Source organism: Falco naumanni, chromosome 3 (genome assembly GCF_017639655.2).
Source record: "Falco naumanni isolate bFalNau1 chromosome 3, bFalNau1.pat, whole genome shotgun sequence".
In the NCBI taxonomy this organism is placed as follows: domain Eukaryota; kingdom Metazoa; phylum Chordata; class Aves; order Falconiformes; family Falconidae; genus Falco; species Falco naumanni.
In genome coordinates, this window is record NC_054056.1 from 58701395 (window position 1) to 58723082 (window position 21688).

The 21688-nt window shown below is 43.9% G+C and overlaps 1 protein-coding gene across 7 annotated transcripts in view; it reads right to left on the reverse strand.

The window, feature by feature from the left end:
- Positions 1 to 6868: 6868 nt before the first annotated feature.
- The window catches only part of LDLRAD4 (low density lipoprotein receptor class A domain containing 4), a 242234-nt gene continuing 227414 nt past the window's right edge, over positions 6869 to 21688 (reverse strand). For 6 of the 7 annotated variants that reach the window (XM_040585653.1, XM_040585651.1, XM_040585656.1 and 3 more), the window contains 3 exons: positions 20028 to 20182; positions 8827 to 8880; positions 6869 to 7548 (listed from right to left, as the gene is read on the reverse strand). In XM_040585653.1, coding sequence (XP_040441587.1) covers positions 7006 to 7548; positions 8827 to 8880; positions 20028 to 20182 — 752 coding nt within the window. In that variant the 3' untranslated portion in view covers positions 6869 to 7005. Of the gene's footprint in view, positions 7549 to 8826; positions 8881 to 12064; positions 13701 to 20027; positions 20183 to 21688 lie in introns of those variants that run through there. The other variant, XM_040585655.1, reaches the window with a different exon arrangement.

A 21688-nucleotide genomic window follows, 5' to 3' on the forward strand; every position in this document is an offset into this window, starting at 1 on the left:
ATTATATTGATATTTAATAGGAAAATAAAATACATAGACTTTTTGTCATTTGTGTGCATTCATTTGGAAATTTTCTTACAAAAAAGGACCAAGCACAGAAGTTGGCATTCACAAAGTCTATGCCATTTTCTTTTTTGTGTTAAAATTGGTATCATCTATACATTATCTTACAGTATTAACAACATCTATTTGTTTTTGTATGTTTGTTTGTTCTACCCATTGGGTAGGATATGTGCATAATATATTCAAGTTATACACAGCACCATACAAAGAAAAAAAACCCAAACAAACCAGAAAAAAAAAGACAGACAACTGAAAAAGCACCATTTTAAGTGAGGCACAACAAAGGTGGGAGCGTAAGGCCTGATCCAAAGCCCCCTGAGGTTGGCAACAGTCCTCCTACCAACTTCATCGGGCTTTGGATCAGGCCCTCTCGAGTGCAAGGGGATTCCTATCTGCTCAGACCTGAACATGAGGCACCTTAGTTGCTTACAAACTACCGACATGCAAACCTCCTAAAAAATTATATCTAATACGGACATATATAATTTATTAATAAACCTACCACGGCGGACAGACAAGCACAAACCAAGGAGCGAAAGGAAGAAGAAAAGAGACAGCTTCATCAGCCACGAAATCCTACACACACCACGTTGTTTCAGAAAGCTCGTATATCAAACCATTTAAAACAGCAGCAGCAATATAGCAAAGAAATGACAGAGTCATCTCTGGCAGTAAATCACACGGCTGTCAGAGGGAAGAGGGAAATATCTAGGTTACAAGTTTGTTTCTTTATTGTTAACCAACAAAAAAAGGTAAGCTCTCTTATAGCAGGAAAGTGATGCTAGCAATACCCGGGTTGCTTGTATTCGGTCTAAAAATGGAAGAGACAACAGCAAGGCAGAAGAGCGAGCCAGGAGAGTTTGCAACACTTCTCAATACAAAATCGTGCTTGGTTTTCCCTTTCGAAAGCAGGAGAAACGTAGTCAGTGGTTACAAAACCGGCATTATCAGTCCTGGAATATATTTAATGCAAATAGTTGCAATTTCAAGAGAACACCCGTAGACTCCTCCACTGAATGTCTGTGGTACTTAGTAGTGTGGTAAAAGCACTTAACTGAAACTGAGCCATCACCCACACTGGAGTGTGCTGGGAAGGGGCAGTGCAGGTCTGATGCTGGTTTTGGAGGCTGAACTTGGTGCAGCTTCTGCTAATTCCCCAAGTGGAGCCACACCAAGAAAATGACTCTTCTTTGCCACTGCAAATGTGCCCAATGGGGCTTTTGCCAGCATAGCAACGGCAGTCGGAGGTGGGTCAAAAGGCAATTTACACCCCTAATTAATGAGCACAGGCTGGCAAACAATATATTAAGTAAGGGGGGCCGGGGGTGGTGGTGGAATCTTACCAACCCACATTTTCAGTTGGGACACTCAAAACTTTAAACTTCAATTTCCTAAAGAAACATACACCACAGTCTTCAGACGGGAAACCTCCGCAAGTTCAACACACCCTCACAAAGGACTTTTCCATGCTCTGCAAGGCTTCAACAGGTCTCAGACCATTAAGAGCATGCCTCCTTCCAGGGACTTAAAAAATTGAAACGTTTGGGGCTACTTCAGGAGAAAAGCTGTTAGTCACACTTGTTGGCAAGCACACAACACAGTGTGGGAAAAGACCAGATGTGTGTAATTGAATTATTTGGAACAGCCTTTATCTAAAAAGCAAAGATGTAGTCAAAAGCCAGCCTTCATCTGAACCCACTGTACAAATGGATCACTAGGTTCTCAGCATCAGCTAGGTCTGAAAAAACACACTTCTGAGATCTAGAGTACAAGAAGTACATTTCCTTCCTGTACATCAATAAGTTAGGGTCGTCCCAAAAGCACAAGGATTTTTCAAAGCTCACCCAAAAGGAGACTGCTGTTGGATGGAACATGCACTAGCGCACCAAGTCAGGGGCAAGGATTTGCGAAGCAAGGAACTCCCTACTGATAAAAGCAGGGCCACAACATTTACATGACTGAAAAGCAAATATTCCTCATGCATCCAGCTGTTTGACAAATGACCTGTCATTGTTCCTGAGAGCACAATATATAGGCATTTAGCACGTCCAGAAGGTGACTGTGGAATAGTAACTAATATATAAATGATCGAGGGGTAGGATACAGGCAGAAGTTTGCATGCAGGTATGTATACACACATGTGCATGGACATGACTTAACTGTAATGACCAGAGACAACTTGTGAATAACCCTAAATACCTTCAAACGTACCAGCAAGCCTACTGTTCAGCCTTGGGGGAAGGGAGGGGGGAAAGCAAAGAACAATTTTGGAGCATATCTATTTTCACCAGCACATTATTTTCTTTCCCTTTGCCTATGAAATAAGGTTACCTTAGTTACCACAAGCGTTCAGGGCTCAGAGTCAGAGAAAGGTTAGTAATCTATCTTCTCCAAAACATTCAAGCGTTCCTTACAGATCAGGATGTCAGTTTTAAGATCCAGTATCTCACTACCTGGCAGGGTTACAACCAACCACTTGAGACAGCACTGTTCCAGACAGCCTATGCACAGGACTCTCCAGCAGGACAAGGCTTTCTCCCCTGTTGCAAACAAAAGTGCACTCTTCCAGAAACAATGTCATTTACTCCTTGCCCTTCCCTGAACCACATTAACAGGAAGAAAAAAAAATATCATCAATCTCAGCAACACTTTTATATACATATACATATATTTCTGCACCACAAAAATTCAGAGATTTGGGGTAACAGGAGCAGCTTCCAGCTGGGACAAACTGATGGGAGACGTGGGCAAACAATAATAAAAAGCCAAATGAAGCACAGCTTGACCCACGGTTCCTGCAGATTCCATAAACGCAGGAACTAAATACCTTCCTCACTAACGATCAAGAACTTGCATATGGGGCACGCATCTGAGTTTTCATACTCAAAAGGGGAAAGTATACTGTAATAAAGTCACATCAGACTGAGACTGGGTTAAGTGCAGAGTTCATCAGTGACAACACTAGGAGTAGCTTAAGTAGGTCCTCCCTGACAAAACCCACCTGTAACGCAAAATACCATGAGGGATCTGAACACTGCTCCATAGAGTGGGTACCAGTCTTCATATCCCTCACTCACATCTTTCAAGCAGCGTCACATACACAGAGCCTATTTGTACAGCACTGAGATGAACCCAACCACTATCAGGCTAAACATACATCCAGAAGTAGAGCTGAGTGCTCCATCGAGAAACTTTTTTTCTAGCCCTACAAGATCACAGGAGAACACCAAAGATCGGGCATATTTAGCACTAAGAAGGGATCCATGCCAAACCACATAAGGGAAAAATTAACCTTTGCAGAAAGATGATAATAACAACAATAATAACGCTGCTTTATTTCTTAAAGGTACACTTAAAAAAACCCTCCACTTTTAACCTGAATATTTCTAAAATGGGGACACCACTGGACTGAATTTTGGGAAGATGGGTTACTGGGCAAAGGTCAGGAGGTGCAACCAGAACTCAGGCTAATACGATCCATCGCACAGAAAGTTCCACGCACGTATTATGTGGGTTTTGTGCACAATATGCATAAACCAAAACCCCACTACTGAGGTATAATCCACATGATTAAATCTACAATGTTTTCAGAAATCTTTTATAATTTAAAAAGCTTCATTTGAGTGGCTGTGGAATATAGTTCATCAATTCTGGCTATTTTCAAAGGGAGTTTTCCGTAAGTGCTTTATAGAATTACCTACCTTCAGAGATCGCCAATCTCTAAGCCTGCAAAGATCAACAGTGCTATCTAATTCTGATATTCCTTCTTTTACCATTCTGTTCTGTTAGCCATAGTATATTCTCTTTCACCGCAACAAAAGAAAAACACACGCTGTTGCAACATACTGATGGCACTCCCATCGGAGATGACTAATACTCATCAGAAAATACCATGTTTACTCCTATAAGGGGCTCCAAAACAAAAGTAAATACCATATTTACTCCTTTAAGAGGCCCTGAAACAAAAGTAGCAGATTGCAAACTCACCTATAGCAAGCAACAGATGACTACACTTTCAGAGCTGACAGGTACACTGGCTGCACATTAGCTTTGCACACAGCAGAATATGACGAGAAGGCGAAGATGCACGAGGAAACGCAACCATTAGGTGAGCAAATACTAAGTTCTTGTTAAACAAATCTCTTCCACAGAACTCAAACAGGTTATGTTTTCCACGCAAAGGAAAACTTCCTCAATCATGAAAAATTAAGAGACAACAATGCACATATCATACCAGACAACGTTAATGGGAAATGCATAAATCTACTGGCATGCAAAGATGGCAAAAGATGGCGAAGGGCCGTCTTCAAAGAAAGCATGTTCCCAAGAGGTGACTTCGAAGGCAACTTCAAGGCTCACTTTGCTGAGATCTGTGCATGGGGAGAAGTTGGTACTCAACCGGTCCAAGCCCAGGGCCCAGTCCAGGTGTGCTCTGCCATGATGACCGAGTTCCAGCTGTTCTCACATGACGGCTTCTCAGCTACATAATCCTCATTTAGGCAAAAGCACAGTATCTGTATAGGCACATGCATTCTCTGGCTTACAAGCTCACTTCTGAAGGACAATAAAAGTCACTGAAGACCAAACCCAACATTTGCTGGTTTTCTCTTGTTTGGGTTTGTTTGTTTGCTTTTTAACTAAGAATTATGTTCATAGGTTATTTGCAAAAATCTAATTTCACAGCTTTTATTCCCAGGAACCAGACATGATGAGAGCCCTAGCTGACTGACAGCCACCTAGTCATCTCCTAAACACCTGTCCTGTGGGTCAGGGAGGGGGGTGGGGGGAGTAAAACCCATCATACAATCTCTCTCTCTCCCTTCAAATAATACATAAATTAAAAGGCAGCTTTACTCTGCATTACCAGCACGACTCAGACCAAAAAACAATTACAGAGACAAATGGGGCTGCATATTCAGACTAACAGTTACATAAACGATTTCTAAACTAGAATAAAATCAAACTACCTTATGGAGAAAATAATCTACACTGAGGCCCATAAAACACACACACAGACATGCACACTGTTTTGGCATTAAAACTCTGCATAGATCAAAGATGCACTTCAGTTATCAGAGCCCCTGGTGTACAGAAGTCCTGCAGAAATCCTCCGGCCACGGGACCAGGCGCTAGGGCACGGCACTCGGTGGCTGCTGCCCCTAACCAAGCACAAGGCTTAAGAAAATAGAAAAAAGTGAAAGAACTTGAAGTGAACAGGTCTATGACACACTCATACACATATATATTAGAGACTATTCAAGCCGAGACTCTAAAGGTTCTTACTTTTAAGTCGGTTTCCAAAATGCATTTTAAGTGCAAGTTGTGCTTTTTCATGTGCTTGTGATGCCACTACCACCATTCGTCAACTGCCTTCCAGCACTGCATGTGCTTCCACACAGAACCAGCCAGGGAAGAAACACCCCACATGCCACTTTACAGGCAGGTAACATTTTCCAGCTACTCTGAAGACCAGCATGGCAAAACCAGGGCTTACAGACACTTGGTTACTATGTGAGTCATCTTTACCCATGAGTGTAGTCCTGCTGGCGTCAGCCGGATGACGGGCATGGAGGAGGGTTTCTGCAACAGGGCCCAGAGCAAAATGCTTCGCAGTGAGCATAACTGGTGCTCCCGTGTCACTGCCAGGGACGCCACAGCAGCCAGCACCACTGTCACAAGCGCTCTCGGTCCTGCTGCAGAGAAAGCGGGGGGGGGGGGGGGCTACAGCTACAACAGCCCCTTCACTTCAACAAGATGGATCTCCAGGACTGAACTTCAGTATCTGAAGGATGAAACAGAGAGCGAAAAGCACAACAGAGTCTCACGTATTTGAACAGCACTGCAGGGGAAAAAACCCATCTTGCATTTTTACACAATTTATTGCATAATGTCATGATATGTGTGTCTAAATACATTTCAGGCTACAGCGAGGACAAAAGTCTCTAAAACTGTAAGTACTGGTGATGCTGCATTATGAAAACAAAAGAATGGCAGCACTTAGCATCAATACAAATTAACACATCTGGGATTTTGTTTTGCCATTTACAAAACAAATAGTCTACACTAAAAATCAGCTAAAACCTAAGTGATGGAAAGTGCTGGGATTTCATATTTGCCTTCTTCCATCCAAAAGTCTCCAAGACACTTCACTGATGCACTGTTATTCGAATGCAAATTATTGCAAAGACAAGTGTCCCTGTAATTTCTTGATTTGTAAAAGCCAAGAGATGTTAGGCTAAGTCCTGTCCCCTTTTTCTAGCAAACCTGGGGGGAAGGGGGCAAACTCCTCCAGATTACTTCTGGGGCTCTATCATTATTCCACAGGTCAAAAGACGACATATAGAAGAACTTCACATAAAACAGTTCCCTCATATATATTTTTTTAAAACATTAAGATAGTGCAACTTTTTAGAACACATTTATCACAACACAAATTAATTCCTTGCATTCATCTAAGTTCTCAACTTTATACCTTGGCACACAAAACAGGAATTTTGTTTCATATTAAAAAAAAATCCATACCCTGGGAGAAAAAAAAAAGCAAACTAGCCAATTCTTCCCCCATTTATCTAGCAAAACCACCTTCTTCCTTCTGCCATTCAGTGAGTATAAAACAGGCTGTACAAGCCATTTCTGTGCTAAGTTAACTTTTAGAATTAAATAATTGAAATAGTTTATTAAAAAAAAAATAATATATCCCCCCTCTCCCCTGAAACACTGCTCGCAGACAAACTGAATGGAAGTTGGTATTTCTTTCAATCTGCTTTGCATGCAATTCCCCTGAAAGGAATCAGAAACAAAGAACTGGTTTGCACGTTTGGTTTTACTAAGTTGTACCACGTGAAACGTAACAACATTGTGCACTGGAGCACGGGGGGGGTCTTCCTCCACTGCCCTGCATGAACCTCTCCTCTTCAGTTCAAATGCACCTGGGCGAGTAACTTAGACCAGGTTTCCTGGTTTACGGTCTTGGCCTTTGCTGGGGACTATTGTGCTCTCTGAATTGTTCTGCTGAAACTGAAGTCTGCTCCCCCTCTGTGAGGAAGGAGGCACGTTGTTGTGCTGGTGATGGAAAAAAGAGGAGCCTGGGTAATGCCCCATGACCTCGCTGTATGTCGGGGGTGGTCCTTCCATCCTTCCGTTACTGCTATAGTTGGTTGCACTTATGCCCGAATTGCTGCTGGGTGGGCAGGGGCCCCCATTGTACATTGAGATGTCTATCAAGTCGCTATCAAAAATGGTTCGGTTGGGCGGTGCCCTGACAGATTCCCGGTTGAGCTCCATCTGCTGTTCTGGGTCCCGGAGCTGCAGGGTGCACGGGCCTTGGTACGGCGGTGGCTCTTCCCCATCGGAGAGGGAGATGGTCGGAGGAAGGTCAATCTCATGCTGCATGTAAGGGTAAGTGGGCTGGAAGCGACTGAAACGGTCCCGCTGCATAAAAGATGGGGTGGTAAACCTGTCCCTGGACCTCGGAGCATACATGATCTGAAATGGGAAGAGACACACACGTGACTCTATATCTGAGCAAAGCACTGTGGGGGCACCGTATTAACGAAGAATTGATAAAATGCAAAATGCTTCTCTTTGCCACCCATCTTAGGAGGTTAAACCCAGGACACACTTGGACGCGTGCTCCCACATGCGTGCACGTGGTAAGAACAGGTAGGAGTTGCAGGAAGGAATTCAACATACTTGAGAACAGCTTCATGAAGGACGACCAAGACCCCACACAGCTCCTTCTGACATTAAAACATGCAGTGCCAACGGAAAATTATTCTGCTTCTGAACAAAGAAAGACATTCTCTCTAGTCTTGACAACTGACTAGTTCTACAAAAGTGTCCCAATACTGAATTTCAGCTGCAGCCTGAGCCTCCCCCTCCTACTCAGAGTTAATGTAATACCCGCATCATCAAAGAATTCAGATGGTCATTTTAGTACATTTTGTAAAGGTCCGGCATATCTCACGCCTTCACTACCACAGTGTATCAGGTGTCCTCCTCCTCAGTTCTCAGCCAGAAATCAGCCTCCGGGGAGGACCTATAAGGCTTCTGTGCTGCAAGTGGAAAAAATGTCCCTGGCATATTAAGCCCCGCAGAAGGTCAGGCTTTACAAAAGGAAGAGTTCAAGGTACTCTGTGAGAAGCTATTGCTCCTCATTTGGTCTATTCCAGATCTAGACAGACACATCAGCTTCTTAGATCTAGATCTATCAAACTGCTCTTCTCATTTCTGGGTCCACGCAGAGCAAGTCTTTAGCCCCTGACCCTCACAGATGCAGGGCCAACCACCAGGAAGCTTTGCCGTTTGTCACAGGAGAGCTGGACCACTCGGAACAATACACCCACAAATCAACGCCTGAAGACAGGAGACACCGGTGATAGGATATGTGTTGTAAATCCAAGAAAAACTCGGGAAGAAGAGCAACTGGTCTCCCCGCTTCTATTGAGTACTCTTAATTACTGAGCCACTGCATGACAGAGACACACCTCCACCACTTTACCTGTGAATGCCTGCTATGATACAGGGAGCTGCTGATGGAGATGAGGTGTCAGGTAGGCAGAATTTTATTCTTTTAATGAAAAAGTCTTACGCATTTATGGAATGGGAGTTAAGGCAGGCTCAGATGTCCACATGAACCTGGCTCTTAGTCTACACTGAAAAAGCTTTATTTCCTAAACAGATGCATGTTTTTGAAAGGAATTAAATATACATTACAGGAAAGAGGAAAGTACATGGTGAAGATAGTAAGAAATCTGTCCATACCTCTGAAGCACCCTGGCGCGAAACCGAGCTTTCTGAAGGCCACAAGCACCCTTCCTGGAATGTAGAAGAAAACAAGAAAAGAGGAAAAATTAATAGATCACATCAGCATCCTGCCTCAGTGCCAAAACTCTTACAAGCAGTCAGCTTTGAAGGACTGGCCCTCTCCACCCAAACAGAGGTGGTAAGCAAGTAACATCCCACCCTGTTCTTTCCAAAACTAGAGCAAACAGCAGCTCTGCACCCAAGCAGGTCAAGATTGGTCCATTTTGCAAGTGCTGAGATGCCATCCACAGCACCCAGCTGGTTGCAGCTACGAGCATGTTGCAACATGCAGGAATGACTGCGGACACTTCAGCACTTTTGTGCTGAGCAGGTACCTGTCACCTCCCAGCTTGTGACAAGGCCACATCAGCGAGGCTGGCAGGTCCAACGAAGTTGACCTACCAGCCAGGATCCCAATTACACGCCAAAGCTGAACCAGTTCGCAATGAAATCTGTCGTCTGTAGTCTCAGTGAAGTGAGAGTCACTCTAAACTCAGGTATATTCTGGTCAAAACTGCCAGTTGCCCAACTCCCGCCATAAGCAGTAGTTAGACAGCTGGGTTTCAGCCACCCGTTCCCCTCTTCAACCACCTCCCCAAACACCTTCTCAGGCCAAAGTGTTTTCCCTCTCATGCCTTGAGAGCCTGGTTCTGATGCTGTACCAGCACTCAGGGCAGAATAAGAGTGAAGAACAACATGTCAATAAGGGAAAACAGCTTAAGGTATATCATAATTTTTTCTTCTTAATTAATTGTTTAGAGTATCACTAACTACCACAATGGATTTATTTTACTGGAAATTTCAAAGCTGAAAAGGACACATCAGAAAGTATAAAGCACAGAATTTCAATCTTGGTTCAGAAAGAGAAAATCCAAACACTGTATGGTCACAACTATTTTCATGGTGCCAGTTCAAGTTTCATGATTTTATAGACACAAGAAATTTCAGGAACAGGAAGGAAAAAGCATACTGTCCCCAAAAGCACTACCTTGTGTAGACTACTTTCAAATCTTACCATACTGCTTCTTCTCACCATAGCATCCTTCAACATATTTCAGATGTAAAAACAGACCTCACTAGATGTTCATCGTGACACTCAGAGACCAAAAGCCACCTGTGATCTGGTCAGGAGAGCCCACCCCAGAGGAAAGCTGCTCTGAGAGGAATCTCCTACAGGATTCAGCTGTTAAGGGAAATGCTTTGAATAACAAATCTGGTCAACCACTTTTCTTCTGTAGCTTTAGAGAGCAGAGGCAGGGAGGCTGACAACTGCAATTGTTTACAACCTCCCTTTGAAAGTATCCCCATGTGCAAAGGCCTGATACGAAAGACAAATCTTACGTAGTCACATATTTCAGTGCCTATATAAGGTTTTGTCAAAAGAAGAAGTTGTAACTGTGTAACTGTATATATACGTGTACATATACATGTACTCACCTTCCTTTCCACCCCTCCATCACCTGGATGCCCCCATTTTGAAATATCTGAGGGTATAATTGCACAATTAAAAACTATCAGGTTATCAGCAGCTAACCCAGCAGGCTCCAAGTCTGTTGCAATTGTTAAGTAAAATATATTAGTCAAAGCTACACTGCTCAATTAACTGCCCATGAACTACAGTCCATACACAGCCCAACAGCAGATTCCCAAGTGACAGTCTGAAAAATATGATTTATGCAACTGTCTTGGTCTCACATTTAATGTGTTCAAGCTCAGAAGAGAGGAAAAAAGGCAAACCCAACCCAGAAAGGAATTCCATTTGCCACCACTACACGTTACTTCAACGCCCTTATGGAAGAGAGTTTCTGATGTGGAAATGATGGCTCCCATCCTAGGGCTCATCTCCCCTAAGGCAGGAGAGAGTAAGAAGAGTCGAGGGAGACAGTGCAGTATATGGGGAAAATCTCCTTGCACTGAGATGGAGCGGGACCTGCGTGCTGAGCCGAGGCATGCAGATGTGGTACCAGCAACGCCTTAACAGAATCAACTTGCTAGAAGAGTGGCACTGGCCGTTACTTCTACTGCTGGTAACTCCAGTACACTAGAAGACCCTGCCTGGAGGCACTGCAGCTGCTACAGGGACCACCCAGAGTGCAAGCAGGGTGCTGCAATAGGCAGACCAAGACTACAAGACCAAAGGAGCCCAAGGCTCTCCCAGCTCTGGGCTAACTATTGAGAAGGCAGACAGCTTGGGATGCAGCCGAACTGCAAGGTTGTGAAATGGTTAGGATGCAATGATGTGTAACAACATGGACTCTGTCTCACAGTGTGTCCTGCAGCCCACGTGTAACTACTCCCTTCCCTAAGGTTTCCTCTGGAGAGAGCAGCAGGCTGAATAAATCATTTGGCAGCAGCCAACCCCCAGTAAGATCTCTATCCCAGGAGCCAGAGAACTCCCCAGGCAGATGGCTGGGTAGCATGTGCGCAGCACGCCCACACTTGGAAAATACCAGGCTCACACACCACGTGCAGACCAACCTCACCATGCATAGCTCGTTGGTCCAGTGCCATAGTACAGGAATCTCTCCTCACCGCTAGAGTAAGCCCAGACCAACCGGCCCCATGTAGGAAAAGGCGGTATGCTCTTACTTCAGGCAGTCTTGAAACGGACAGCAAGAGAGGCAATGAGAAAGGGAAGGGGTTAGCAAGCAACTGGATTTCCTGCACTCAGCTACAGAGAAACCCCTGAACCCTTCTAGGACATGAATTTATTGTACAGTGACCTGCAATGACACATACAAACACGTAGAGGGGCTTCCTAGACTTTAAGGGGAGAACAGTATGACAACATGGGAAAGAGTACAGAGAGAAGAGAGAGACAGAAAGAGACAAGGGACAACCTGCCAGTGCTTAATGGTGAATGGCTCTATGAAGTTTTTATTTACATGTATTTGAGGGACAGAATAGAACAGGAAAATAATTTATGCCTGATATCATGCACTAGATACCCCTCATCCTTTTACATAGCACGTAATTCACGAGGTGCCTCCGACCCAGACGCCGCAGCTTGCTGCTGAGCAGTGTGGCTCCCGCTTCAGGGCTGGCCTGGGAGCTGCCCGCTCGGCGCAAAGGCAGACTGCTCGGGTCTCCGCAACCACTTACTTAGACATGCGCTTCCGCTAACAGCCCAAGGCTAAGAGAAAAGCTAGGAAATGAATAAAAATTTAACACACTGAAGTCCTTTGATGAGTCTTACCCTGAGATGCTGGAGGTTTTCTGCACTTTGCCTTCCATAGATAAACCCCATCTCCTCTACAGAAGGTGACATCTGTCTGGAACAAGAGAACTGCGTCCAAACAGGTGCCTGCACCATCTTCCTGATTTGGGTCTTTTCAGTCATTCTGCCTTCCTGAAATCACTACATCCACCACAGGAAACTTACTGTCTACCCTTCTCAAGTCTTTCATATCAGGGAAATCCTCTCTCCCCTAAACTGGGCAGATACAACCTAATCCAAGGGTTGGTGCCCACCTACCCCTGTGTTCGTTGGGTGATGACAAGGGGATGAGAGGAGAAGAAAGGAAAAACCCTGTGTTGCAGAAGGAAAATACCGCCACGACTTTTCTTTCCCCCAAGATGTAGATGTAAGAAGTAACATGCTGGGACTGCCATCAACAATCTGGAGTGACCTACACTGTGGAAAAGTGTTAATTTCTTGCTCTCTCCCTGCCCCTCTACTTACAGACCTACATTCCACAACTAAAATGCTTCCCTGTGCTCAGGTCAGTGAAAATCAGGTAAGAACTGAGAGCATTTGTATTTATATTCCCTGATATTGTTTCTCTCTTTATTATTCAAAACAGCAAGGTATATTTCCTAATGATAAAAAAAACCTACTTTCAACTTCGTTTCACTCAGTGACTTCTCATCCTGTAAGCAAGACGGAACTGGACACAGGCGATGCGGCTCAGCGTGACGGCTAACCAGCTGCCAGGCCTGGCGCAAGCTGGCAGCCCCAGGACCGCACTGCTTGGCATCACGCGGATAGGAGCTTCCCAGCTACCAATGCCCCCTCACACCAAAAGCCCAGGGTGTTGTACAAGTAGGTTTTAGGTATGTGCAATCAAGGCTAAGCCTCAGCAAATGCCATTTATCCTTTTTTTTTTTCCTGTGGGCAATATATCATTTACCCGCTTCTTATAGGTTCTCAGTAGCCATCCACTTCAACTTTCTCCTTCTTAAAGAGACTAAAAGTCTTCAGGCATGAGCTTCCATAGTTAAAAGTAACAGGAAGAGAAAGCTTATACATTCATTCCTATACTGTATTCATCTTTAACATCGTTCGGTTTGGGAACAAAAAAGAATGAGTCTCCATGGTAAATCCTAGCTCCTACAAATAACACCAAAACAAGAAAAATCCTAGGGATCCAGCTACATCACTTGCTGACCTTTGCGATTGCTGGTTTCACAATAATTTACAGAAATTAATTTTGTGATTAGGTTTTGAAATAACAGCATCATTTAATAAATCCACCTGAGTGATTACTTATCTTATGGTAATGATTATTTAACTCAATATTGAGATCTTAGGAGATCGGAGAAGACTAAGATAATTGGTCTAATTCGTATTTTACAAATGTTTACAACCTCCAGAATTAAACAGTTTAGGAAGATTACTTTTTGAGGCCATTTTTAAACACTGTGCTTCCCGGACCACGTGGTGTCATCCAGACTACCTTGGCTGAGCATCAGCACATTGACAGACAGCAGGGAAGAAATTTACCTGAAGAAAAATTTTTAATTCAGGGTTAAGTTACAGGTGAAAATTTACACTCAGTAAGAAAAATTGCTCAAAGTGCAATAAAGTAAAATCATCCCTGGGCTGGTTTCAGCTAGGATAGAGTTAATTTTCTTCACAGTAGCTAGTATGGGGCTATCTTTTAGATTTGTACAGGAAACGGTGTTGCTAACACAGAAATGTTTTTGTTATTGCTGAGCAGCACTTACACAGCACCAAGGCCTTGTCTGCTCCTCACCCCACCCCACCAGCGAGCAGGCTGGGGGGGCACAAGAAGTTGGAGGGGGCACAGCCAGGACAGCTGGCTCCAGCTGACGAAAAGGATATCCCATACCATACAGCATCATGCTCAGCGATAAAAGCTGGGGGAACAGGGAGGGACATTCGGAGTGAGGGCGTTTGTCTTCCCAAGTAACTGTTACACATGATGGAGCCCTGCTTTCCTGGGGATGGCTGAACACCTGCCTATTGATGGGAAGTAGCGAATTAATTTCTTGCTTTGCTTGTGTATGTGGCTTTTGCTTTTACTTATTAAACTGTCTTTGTCTCAACACACAAGTTTTGTAACTCTTATCCCTCCAAATCTCTCCCCCATTCCACCAGGAGCAAGCACCTGTGTGGTGCTTAGCTGCTGTCTGGGGTTAAACCACAACAAAACCACAGAATCCAAACTGTCGGGGGTTAAACCACAACAAAACCACAGAATCCAAACTTTTTTACTGACTCTCAAGGAGATCTCCAGTTTTTCTCCAAGTTTAAGTCTCTGAGAATTAGAATACTGAATGAAACTACCTCCTGAGAAACAAAAGTTATTTTTTCACTTTCTGAAATGCATTACAAGTATTAAAAAGTCCCTCTTTTCCTCTCGATTAAACTCAGATTTTTTTATTATTTTTTTTTTTTAAATGGAGATACATGTATACACCCCTCCGGCACATGTAAGCGTGTCGGACAGCAGCGCGGTTTCCCGCTCCGGCCCTAGGTGGCAGCGATACATCACGCCGCGCTACAGCGGCAGCTGGCTCGGAACGCTCCGGGAAGGCACAGGGGCCCTGCCGGCCTCTTCTCGGGTGACAGAGACCATCGCAGCTCTGCAGATGGCGACGTTTTCCCTGCTCAACACGAGCGAAACAAACTACTGCGTTATCCCCAACAGGACGACAAGGTTCCGGCAGGGCTGCTCTTCCCTTTAAAAGCTGTATTTCCCCAAGGGCAGGTACTTCCCCCAGTACCAAGGGGGAGAAGTACTACAGCGACATAATTATGGAGAGCACCAAACCTCCCACATGTGGTAGTCCACCTCCCTACACTTAAGAGCAATAATTTCTGTTACTTAATGCCTTAAAACTTACTTCCCCAACTTCACAGTGCTTTACCACTTCAAGTAATCTTCATTTCATCCAAGCGATGGAAGTAAGTACTATTATCCTTCCTCCTTTATTTGGAGAAGAAGCAAGTTGCCCAAGGTGACACATTTGAGTCGGGAGCCACCCGAAGCTGGTGCTCCTCACTCTCTAGTCCTACCTGCTGGTTTCTTAGATGGTCCTGCCCTTATTAAAGATGTCCTGAACTTTATTGTGGTAGACTTCAAAGAGCAGCAGCCAGCCCATGCTGTCCCTGCTGGCAGCACTCCCTGAAGAGACAAGCCCATATCCCTCATACAGACAGGAGAACACAGCACATGTCCAGCTCCTGCCAACTGAAGCCTGCCTTGTGCAAAGCAAAACGTTTAGCAAAGCACGGTGGTCTACAGCACTCACACTCTCTCCCTGCTACAGACTGCGTTCACGTTCCCAGTGGCATTTTCTTTCTTTTGTACATGTCAGCAAGAAAATGAGAATGAGTGATACAGGGATACCAGCAGGGAACAGAAGGAATAATGCCAACACCGGTAGCGAACAATTTAAAAGGCCAAGAGGCAAGACTAAGATTTGAAATCACTGACAAATCCCTGGCATTGTCAATATTGAGTGTTTTCTGTCACCCCCCTAATGTTCCCCTTTTATTCTGAAATGCTGTTCTAAGGAAGAGGGCAATATTTTTACAGCTGTGCTCCTGGAGCCTGGCATTCAAGATGGGCATTATCAATGCAGGTCCTAATGCAAGCTGACTAGCCCCAGCAGTGATGCTGCCCTGGGTGCTGGGCAGTGGGGTCCAGTCAGGGTGAGCATCTTGTGTGATAGATACAGGGACTTTGCTGCCAGGAGCAGGCCTGAGGCAGTCCAAGTGTTCAGTACCCCTTCAACATCCAGTGCATAAGAGAAAAACATGGAGACAGAAGCCACCAGGACAAAGAGAAGGAATAAATTTAGGAACACCAGAAGCTCATTAAGTACCTCTCTGTAAATCACTTAATCTCTTTTTCCTCAACATCCCCCTGAAAATCACTGGCGATGACACTAAGAGTTAATCATCAGAGAGCAAGATCGATCTTTGTTTTGTCCCAGCGAACAGCACAGTGCCGCAGCAGCAGCTCAGCTGCGGCTACCTACACTCCAGCAGGATGGTTTTGGTTACCAGCAGTGCTGCCCTCCCAACGCAGAGCCAGCAACACATACCTCCCCTGGGATATCAGGCGTACATACCCCATACACAGACGTGCCTTTCCAAGGCTGCCACATGGCTCTGCCCCAAAACAACCCAGCACTCCACACCCCACAGCCTTCACGTTCCCCTCAGATGCTCTGCAAACCATGGCTCACTCCTGGCTGCGAAGCAAAACATGGCTGATGGACTGGGCAGCAGTGGGAAACCCTCCATATTTTATCCATCGCGGTACGGACACCATTCAGTACCATGCACACTCACTTCAGTGAGTCACCCACACTGCTGCTCGTGACAACGCAGCTGACACTCAGCATCCTTCCACCTTTCACAGTTAACGACCCCAAAATTTGTATTTCTGCTGGTGTTAAAACAGGGTTCAAATATTCTAAATAGCTACACTAGGAGACAGCAGGGTTTGCCTTGGAAGGGCAGGCAGCGGCCTCGGCAGTGCTGCTGCAGAAGCATCCAGTACTCCTGAGCACTCAAAGGTTGTCCTGACCCTGCTGTGATCTGTTTAAGGCCTCAGCACACTAACCCAGTTAATATAACAAGGACCTGGGCAAAGATTGGAATATGAGACTCCAGAGGGGATGAAAAGAAAAAAAAATAAATATAAAGATTAATTGGTGGCCACACTGGAAAGCATATTTACAGAACATGAATGTAACAGCTACTTTTCAGCACGCACTTATCAAAGGGGAGGGGTTTTGCTTCTGAGATTGGTCCCTTTTCTGCCCTTCAAGTGTTACCAACACTTGTGATTCCAGTGATACTCCATCTTTTTAATACTCTAATTTCTGGGCTTGGAAGACAATGAGAATTTCAGCTTTAAGGCCTTTTTTGTTTTGGTTTTCGGTGAATTTTTTTTGTTTGTTTTTAACACAAAAGGAAGTTCATCCAGACAAAGAAACACACAAATACATTTTATTTCGTTTTTGTGGAAGCTGTACTGCTCCATGAGTTTTACAGGTGTGAGGTTGGCAATAACAGCAGCAGATAAATTATCTGCTCATTTCTATTATAGTTTCTAGAAGAACCAGAATAAGAGAAATCATGTGTTCGATAGTTGGTCTTTACGGGGCCAGAAATCTGCACAATTCAGCCACAGCTCAGCTGTTGGAAGGCACAATTACTAGAAATAGGACAGGGTTAAAGAAAGGAAAAATGAAGGTAACAAAAGGACAAAAGAAAAAAAAAAAAGCCCCTCCAAATACAAAAGGCATGATTCTGCATCTTGGTACACATCTGCTACCTCAGTTACATGAAGGGGAGTTCACTTCATAGTTCACTACAGGAACTAGCCCACAGTCAATTAATTTTCTTTGCCATTTTCTTTTTAAGAAATACGGCCAAACTTCCTCGATTTCCATTCACTATTCCTCCACCAACAGAAAGCCTGAGTCAGAATGGTATTTTCTTCAGACATCAGTAGCTACTAAACACTTAAACCTGTTTTCAGAGTCCATATACCATTAAAAAACACACCCCACAAAACCATTCCCTTGGAAGAGAATCCACTTATCAATAGCACTTGCACACAGAACAAGGCCTGCCTGGTTAAAAAATAAACATCTTTTAAAATTATATAATCTAACCTGCATCTTACTGCTCACGCTATTTCCCTTGTACAATTCACTCCTCCGTGGACAATGACAACAGACTGGTCATTTCCAGTTTCAGATCACAGAGCAAATGCTTTAGGTTCCCGACCCTCACGCAACACACACCGCTTTTCAGGTTTCCATTGTAAGCAGTGCACAACCAGTTTCTATCATAATGTCTTTCCAACACCTGAGGCACTGGGGAACTCAAACATATTTGACATCTGACCTAAGAGACCTCTTAGGTCCCATTCCCCACAAGTATGACCCAGCTTCAGCCTATCAGAAATCCAGGAGTCAATGACGACAAACCTATACCAGAGTTTTCAGAAGAATTAGTAACCAGTTCTCGCCAACTAATCATCAATTCCCATGAAGTGCTCACTTGCCTATGATTATCATGACTGAAAAGGGTGACAAACTGAAACTGAGTCAGTGTTTTAAAAATTATTTAAGAGCAGTTCTGGATACTACAGTGCTCCTAAGTCTCCACCACCAAACTGCACGTTCTTCTTCACAAGAAGGTGATGTTTCCTCCCTTGCATCTAAGAGAAAAAGGCATCACTTGCTCCAACAACAGACAATACTAACAAACCATACAAAGGAAGGAACGCGTTACTTCATGCATTTGACAGCTTACTGCAGTTTAAAAAGATGTGTGAAGATGAAAATGCATTTCCTTTATCTCAAATTATTTAATTTTAGGTACTTTTAGCAATTTTAGCTAACATTTTTCAGACAGAAGTGTGGGTCTTGAATGACAGCATCCATTTAAGAGTAACACAAATTAATCCAGCCATTTTTTCCAATCCTGAAGTCCACAAGGGCTCAAGGTTTGACAAGTTCCAGTTTTGTCTGTAAGCAAATTAAGAGCTAAATATTTCTGTGCTACCAAAGCACTAGAGAATGAGGCTACTTCCCCTTGAGGAGACAGCTCCTTTCGTCCTTGCACAGCCTCCAAGGTGTGAGCTATTCACCCTAGCAAAAAGGCGCAGGTGATGCGCTAAGTGGGACCTTTGGGAACTCAAGTTGCCAGGGGTCCAGCTCCACAGCAGCTGCTCAGGTCCAGCCCTGGCTGTGGCATCCCTGTCTCCTCCCTGGCCCAGGCATTTCAGTCGTTTATCTGGCTGAAATCTAACTGAATAAAACACAATTAGTGTTCAGCCAGATCAGTCCCCTGACGCCTCTCACCATGACCCCAGTAGCTCCCTAAGCACAAAGGAGGGGGAAACATAGGACCAGGATGGAAAGAAAGGTGAAACCGTGGACTTATGACTGGTGTAAACCATTATGGGGCTACACCTTTCAGCTACAGTCAGGTTTTTTGACAACAAAATGAAATGAAAGTGTGAACCCAACACTGTTGCCAGAAGTTCGATGCACCAAAATGCTATCCCCACCAATGGCCGCTTGGCTATCACAGTTAGCAAGGAGGCCAAGGGGCACCACTCCAGGGACATTGAAAAGCACATCAGAAAAAGGACCTCCCTGCAACAGCAGAGGATACTGCCTGGCTTGGGGGGGGATGTTCCAGGGCCACAGACACCCTGCGGTTAAACCCTCACAAGGGAGCAGTGCATACCACCCAGCAAACTCCTGGTCCCAAGGCAAGTTAGGGGCCCATTTACTGCTGGGTTGACAAAAGACAGCCTTAAGAGGTCTCAGCTGAGACTGTCTTAAGTGTTTGGCTCTGTAACAACACATCTTAACCACTCCAGTCCTTGGAGGGATCATTTTCTTGTTGTTCGAGTAAAACAAATGTTACATTTTGATGTAATTTGAGTGAAACAAACACAGGCCTTTACTGAGCCAGTGGTTTGAATCCAAAAAAACAGTTATTGTAGCTTCACAAAAGAGCAATAGTGATAAAACTCCAGGATATTAGTAAATACATGGAAAGTCAAACAACATTTATTTCAAATCTTTGTACCCCAGGTGGTCTCCATCCATTTCCCCTCCACTCCCCTTCGAATTACAGCAGCAGCAAACAGGATGTCACATCTGAGCCTCCAAACATAAAATGAAAATAGGCTACATAAAACATAGTAGGGTCTAAAATAATAACTCTTTAATTAATCATATCTTAATTTATGTTATGATTTTTTTGTTCTACTGACAAATACAACCTCAGCTAAAGACCTAACTATAGGGAGTACTGGAAGTGGCATGAGAAGTTTTTCAACAGTTGCCTGTACTGGAGCTCCTCAGAAGGCTTTGCCGCAGGCCCGTACAGCGCAAAGAGAAGGTATTTGGTGCAAGGGGCTCATACTCACTGTCTGCAAAGTTTCTTCCTGTCTTCTGCTTTGGCTCTGTCGGTTGATAAAGGAGCGTGTCGAGAGTTTGTAATGGTTCAACAAGCAGATGATCACTACCACCATAACAGTTATAACTACAATTATAATGATGATTTGAACAAACTCCAGTTCAGCTAAAACAAAGAAAAAAAGGAAAATATGTCAATCACACAGAGAAAGTTATCCATCAAAGCAATAACCTGAAAAATCCTCAGTATTCCATCAAGATTGATCTTGATTAAGATGTTACTGCTGTCCATTTCACAAAGTTTCATGAAGAAAACACTGTTCCAAAGTAGTATGAAAATATTTTTTTGGCAGTGCCCATCATTCAGTATTAGTGGCTGCAGATCAAAGCTAAGAAACTTCTTGGTGATACTACTCTGCAGCCTTCACAAGTAACAAATTCTTCAGCATAAATAGTACAGACAAGCCTTCTGGAGAATAAAATGATTTCACTAGGAGAAAAAACAAACCAAAGACACTCAAACCCCACTATTTTAATAGCCACCTGCAATGCCAACTGAATCCAGAGGGTTCCATAAGCTTCAAAGCAGAGGCCACAGAGAAAGGAATCGGGACACTATCTAGTAAACTACTCTTTGATTTTTCAACCAGCTGAACAGAACAAAAGCCATCTAAATCAAGAGGGGGAAATTTTTTTTTCCCTATTGAATCTACATACAATGTCTTCTTCAATTGCTTCTCTCCAACTAGATAAAAATTAACTGTTCTAGGACTTCCCATTCAAGTAAAAATCTAAAAAGAGATCTGATATTCTAAAACAAGTTATGTTCCACTATGGTTAAAAATGAAACCAGGGCCTTGGCTGTAGCAAGAGATACAATTACAAGTAACTCCATCAGAGCCCATCATCTTATCTGAAGTCCTGCCTATACAACAAATATTAAGTAGATTTAGAAATGAGTCACCCTTTCACCCTTTTGGCTATACTGGAGCAGCAGGGATGAGCAAGGGGAGGAATTGCCCTTTGGAGTTACACACTTGCTGATATTTCTATGGAAACTACATCGCTCACAGGGGATGCTCTCATCTTGAGAGACAACTCCAGTTAATGGGAAGAGGTTTTTGGTTGCTAGCCTGGCAGAAAAAGCAAAGCAGCAGTGCAAGTTACTCAGTTTCGGCACTTCCCAGAAGTACTGTTATTTTTTTGGACACCAAAAAATGGGCTTTGGGGAAGCAATACTACATTTTCTGTTTTAAGAAGCCAATAAAGAAAGATAAATAAAATACAAAAATAAAAAGACAAAGCAATCAGAGAAAACAAGTTTCCCCCCGCCCAATCTCTTTCATTTGCAGTCATCCTCAGCCTTCTGTGTAACAGAAGTATGCAAACACAACTATAAAGCTGAGCTAGAAAAATGCTTTTCACACATAAAATCCAAAGTGACCTGCAGTGGAACCAAAGGAAGTCCAAGACTGTTTCATTATTCTAAGATCTCTTACAAACCTAAGACTCTAAGATCTCCAAACAAAACCTCAGATTACAGGAGCTGCAAGTTGCACTGGTGTCCAGTGGAGGCTGGTGCTTAGGTCCAGCTGTTTGTCACAAGTTACCAGTGGGCACAGGCACACCACCATCTAAGTGCTGAGGTTCTGCAATCATCTCAGTAGGAGTA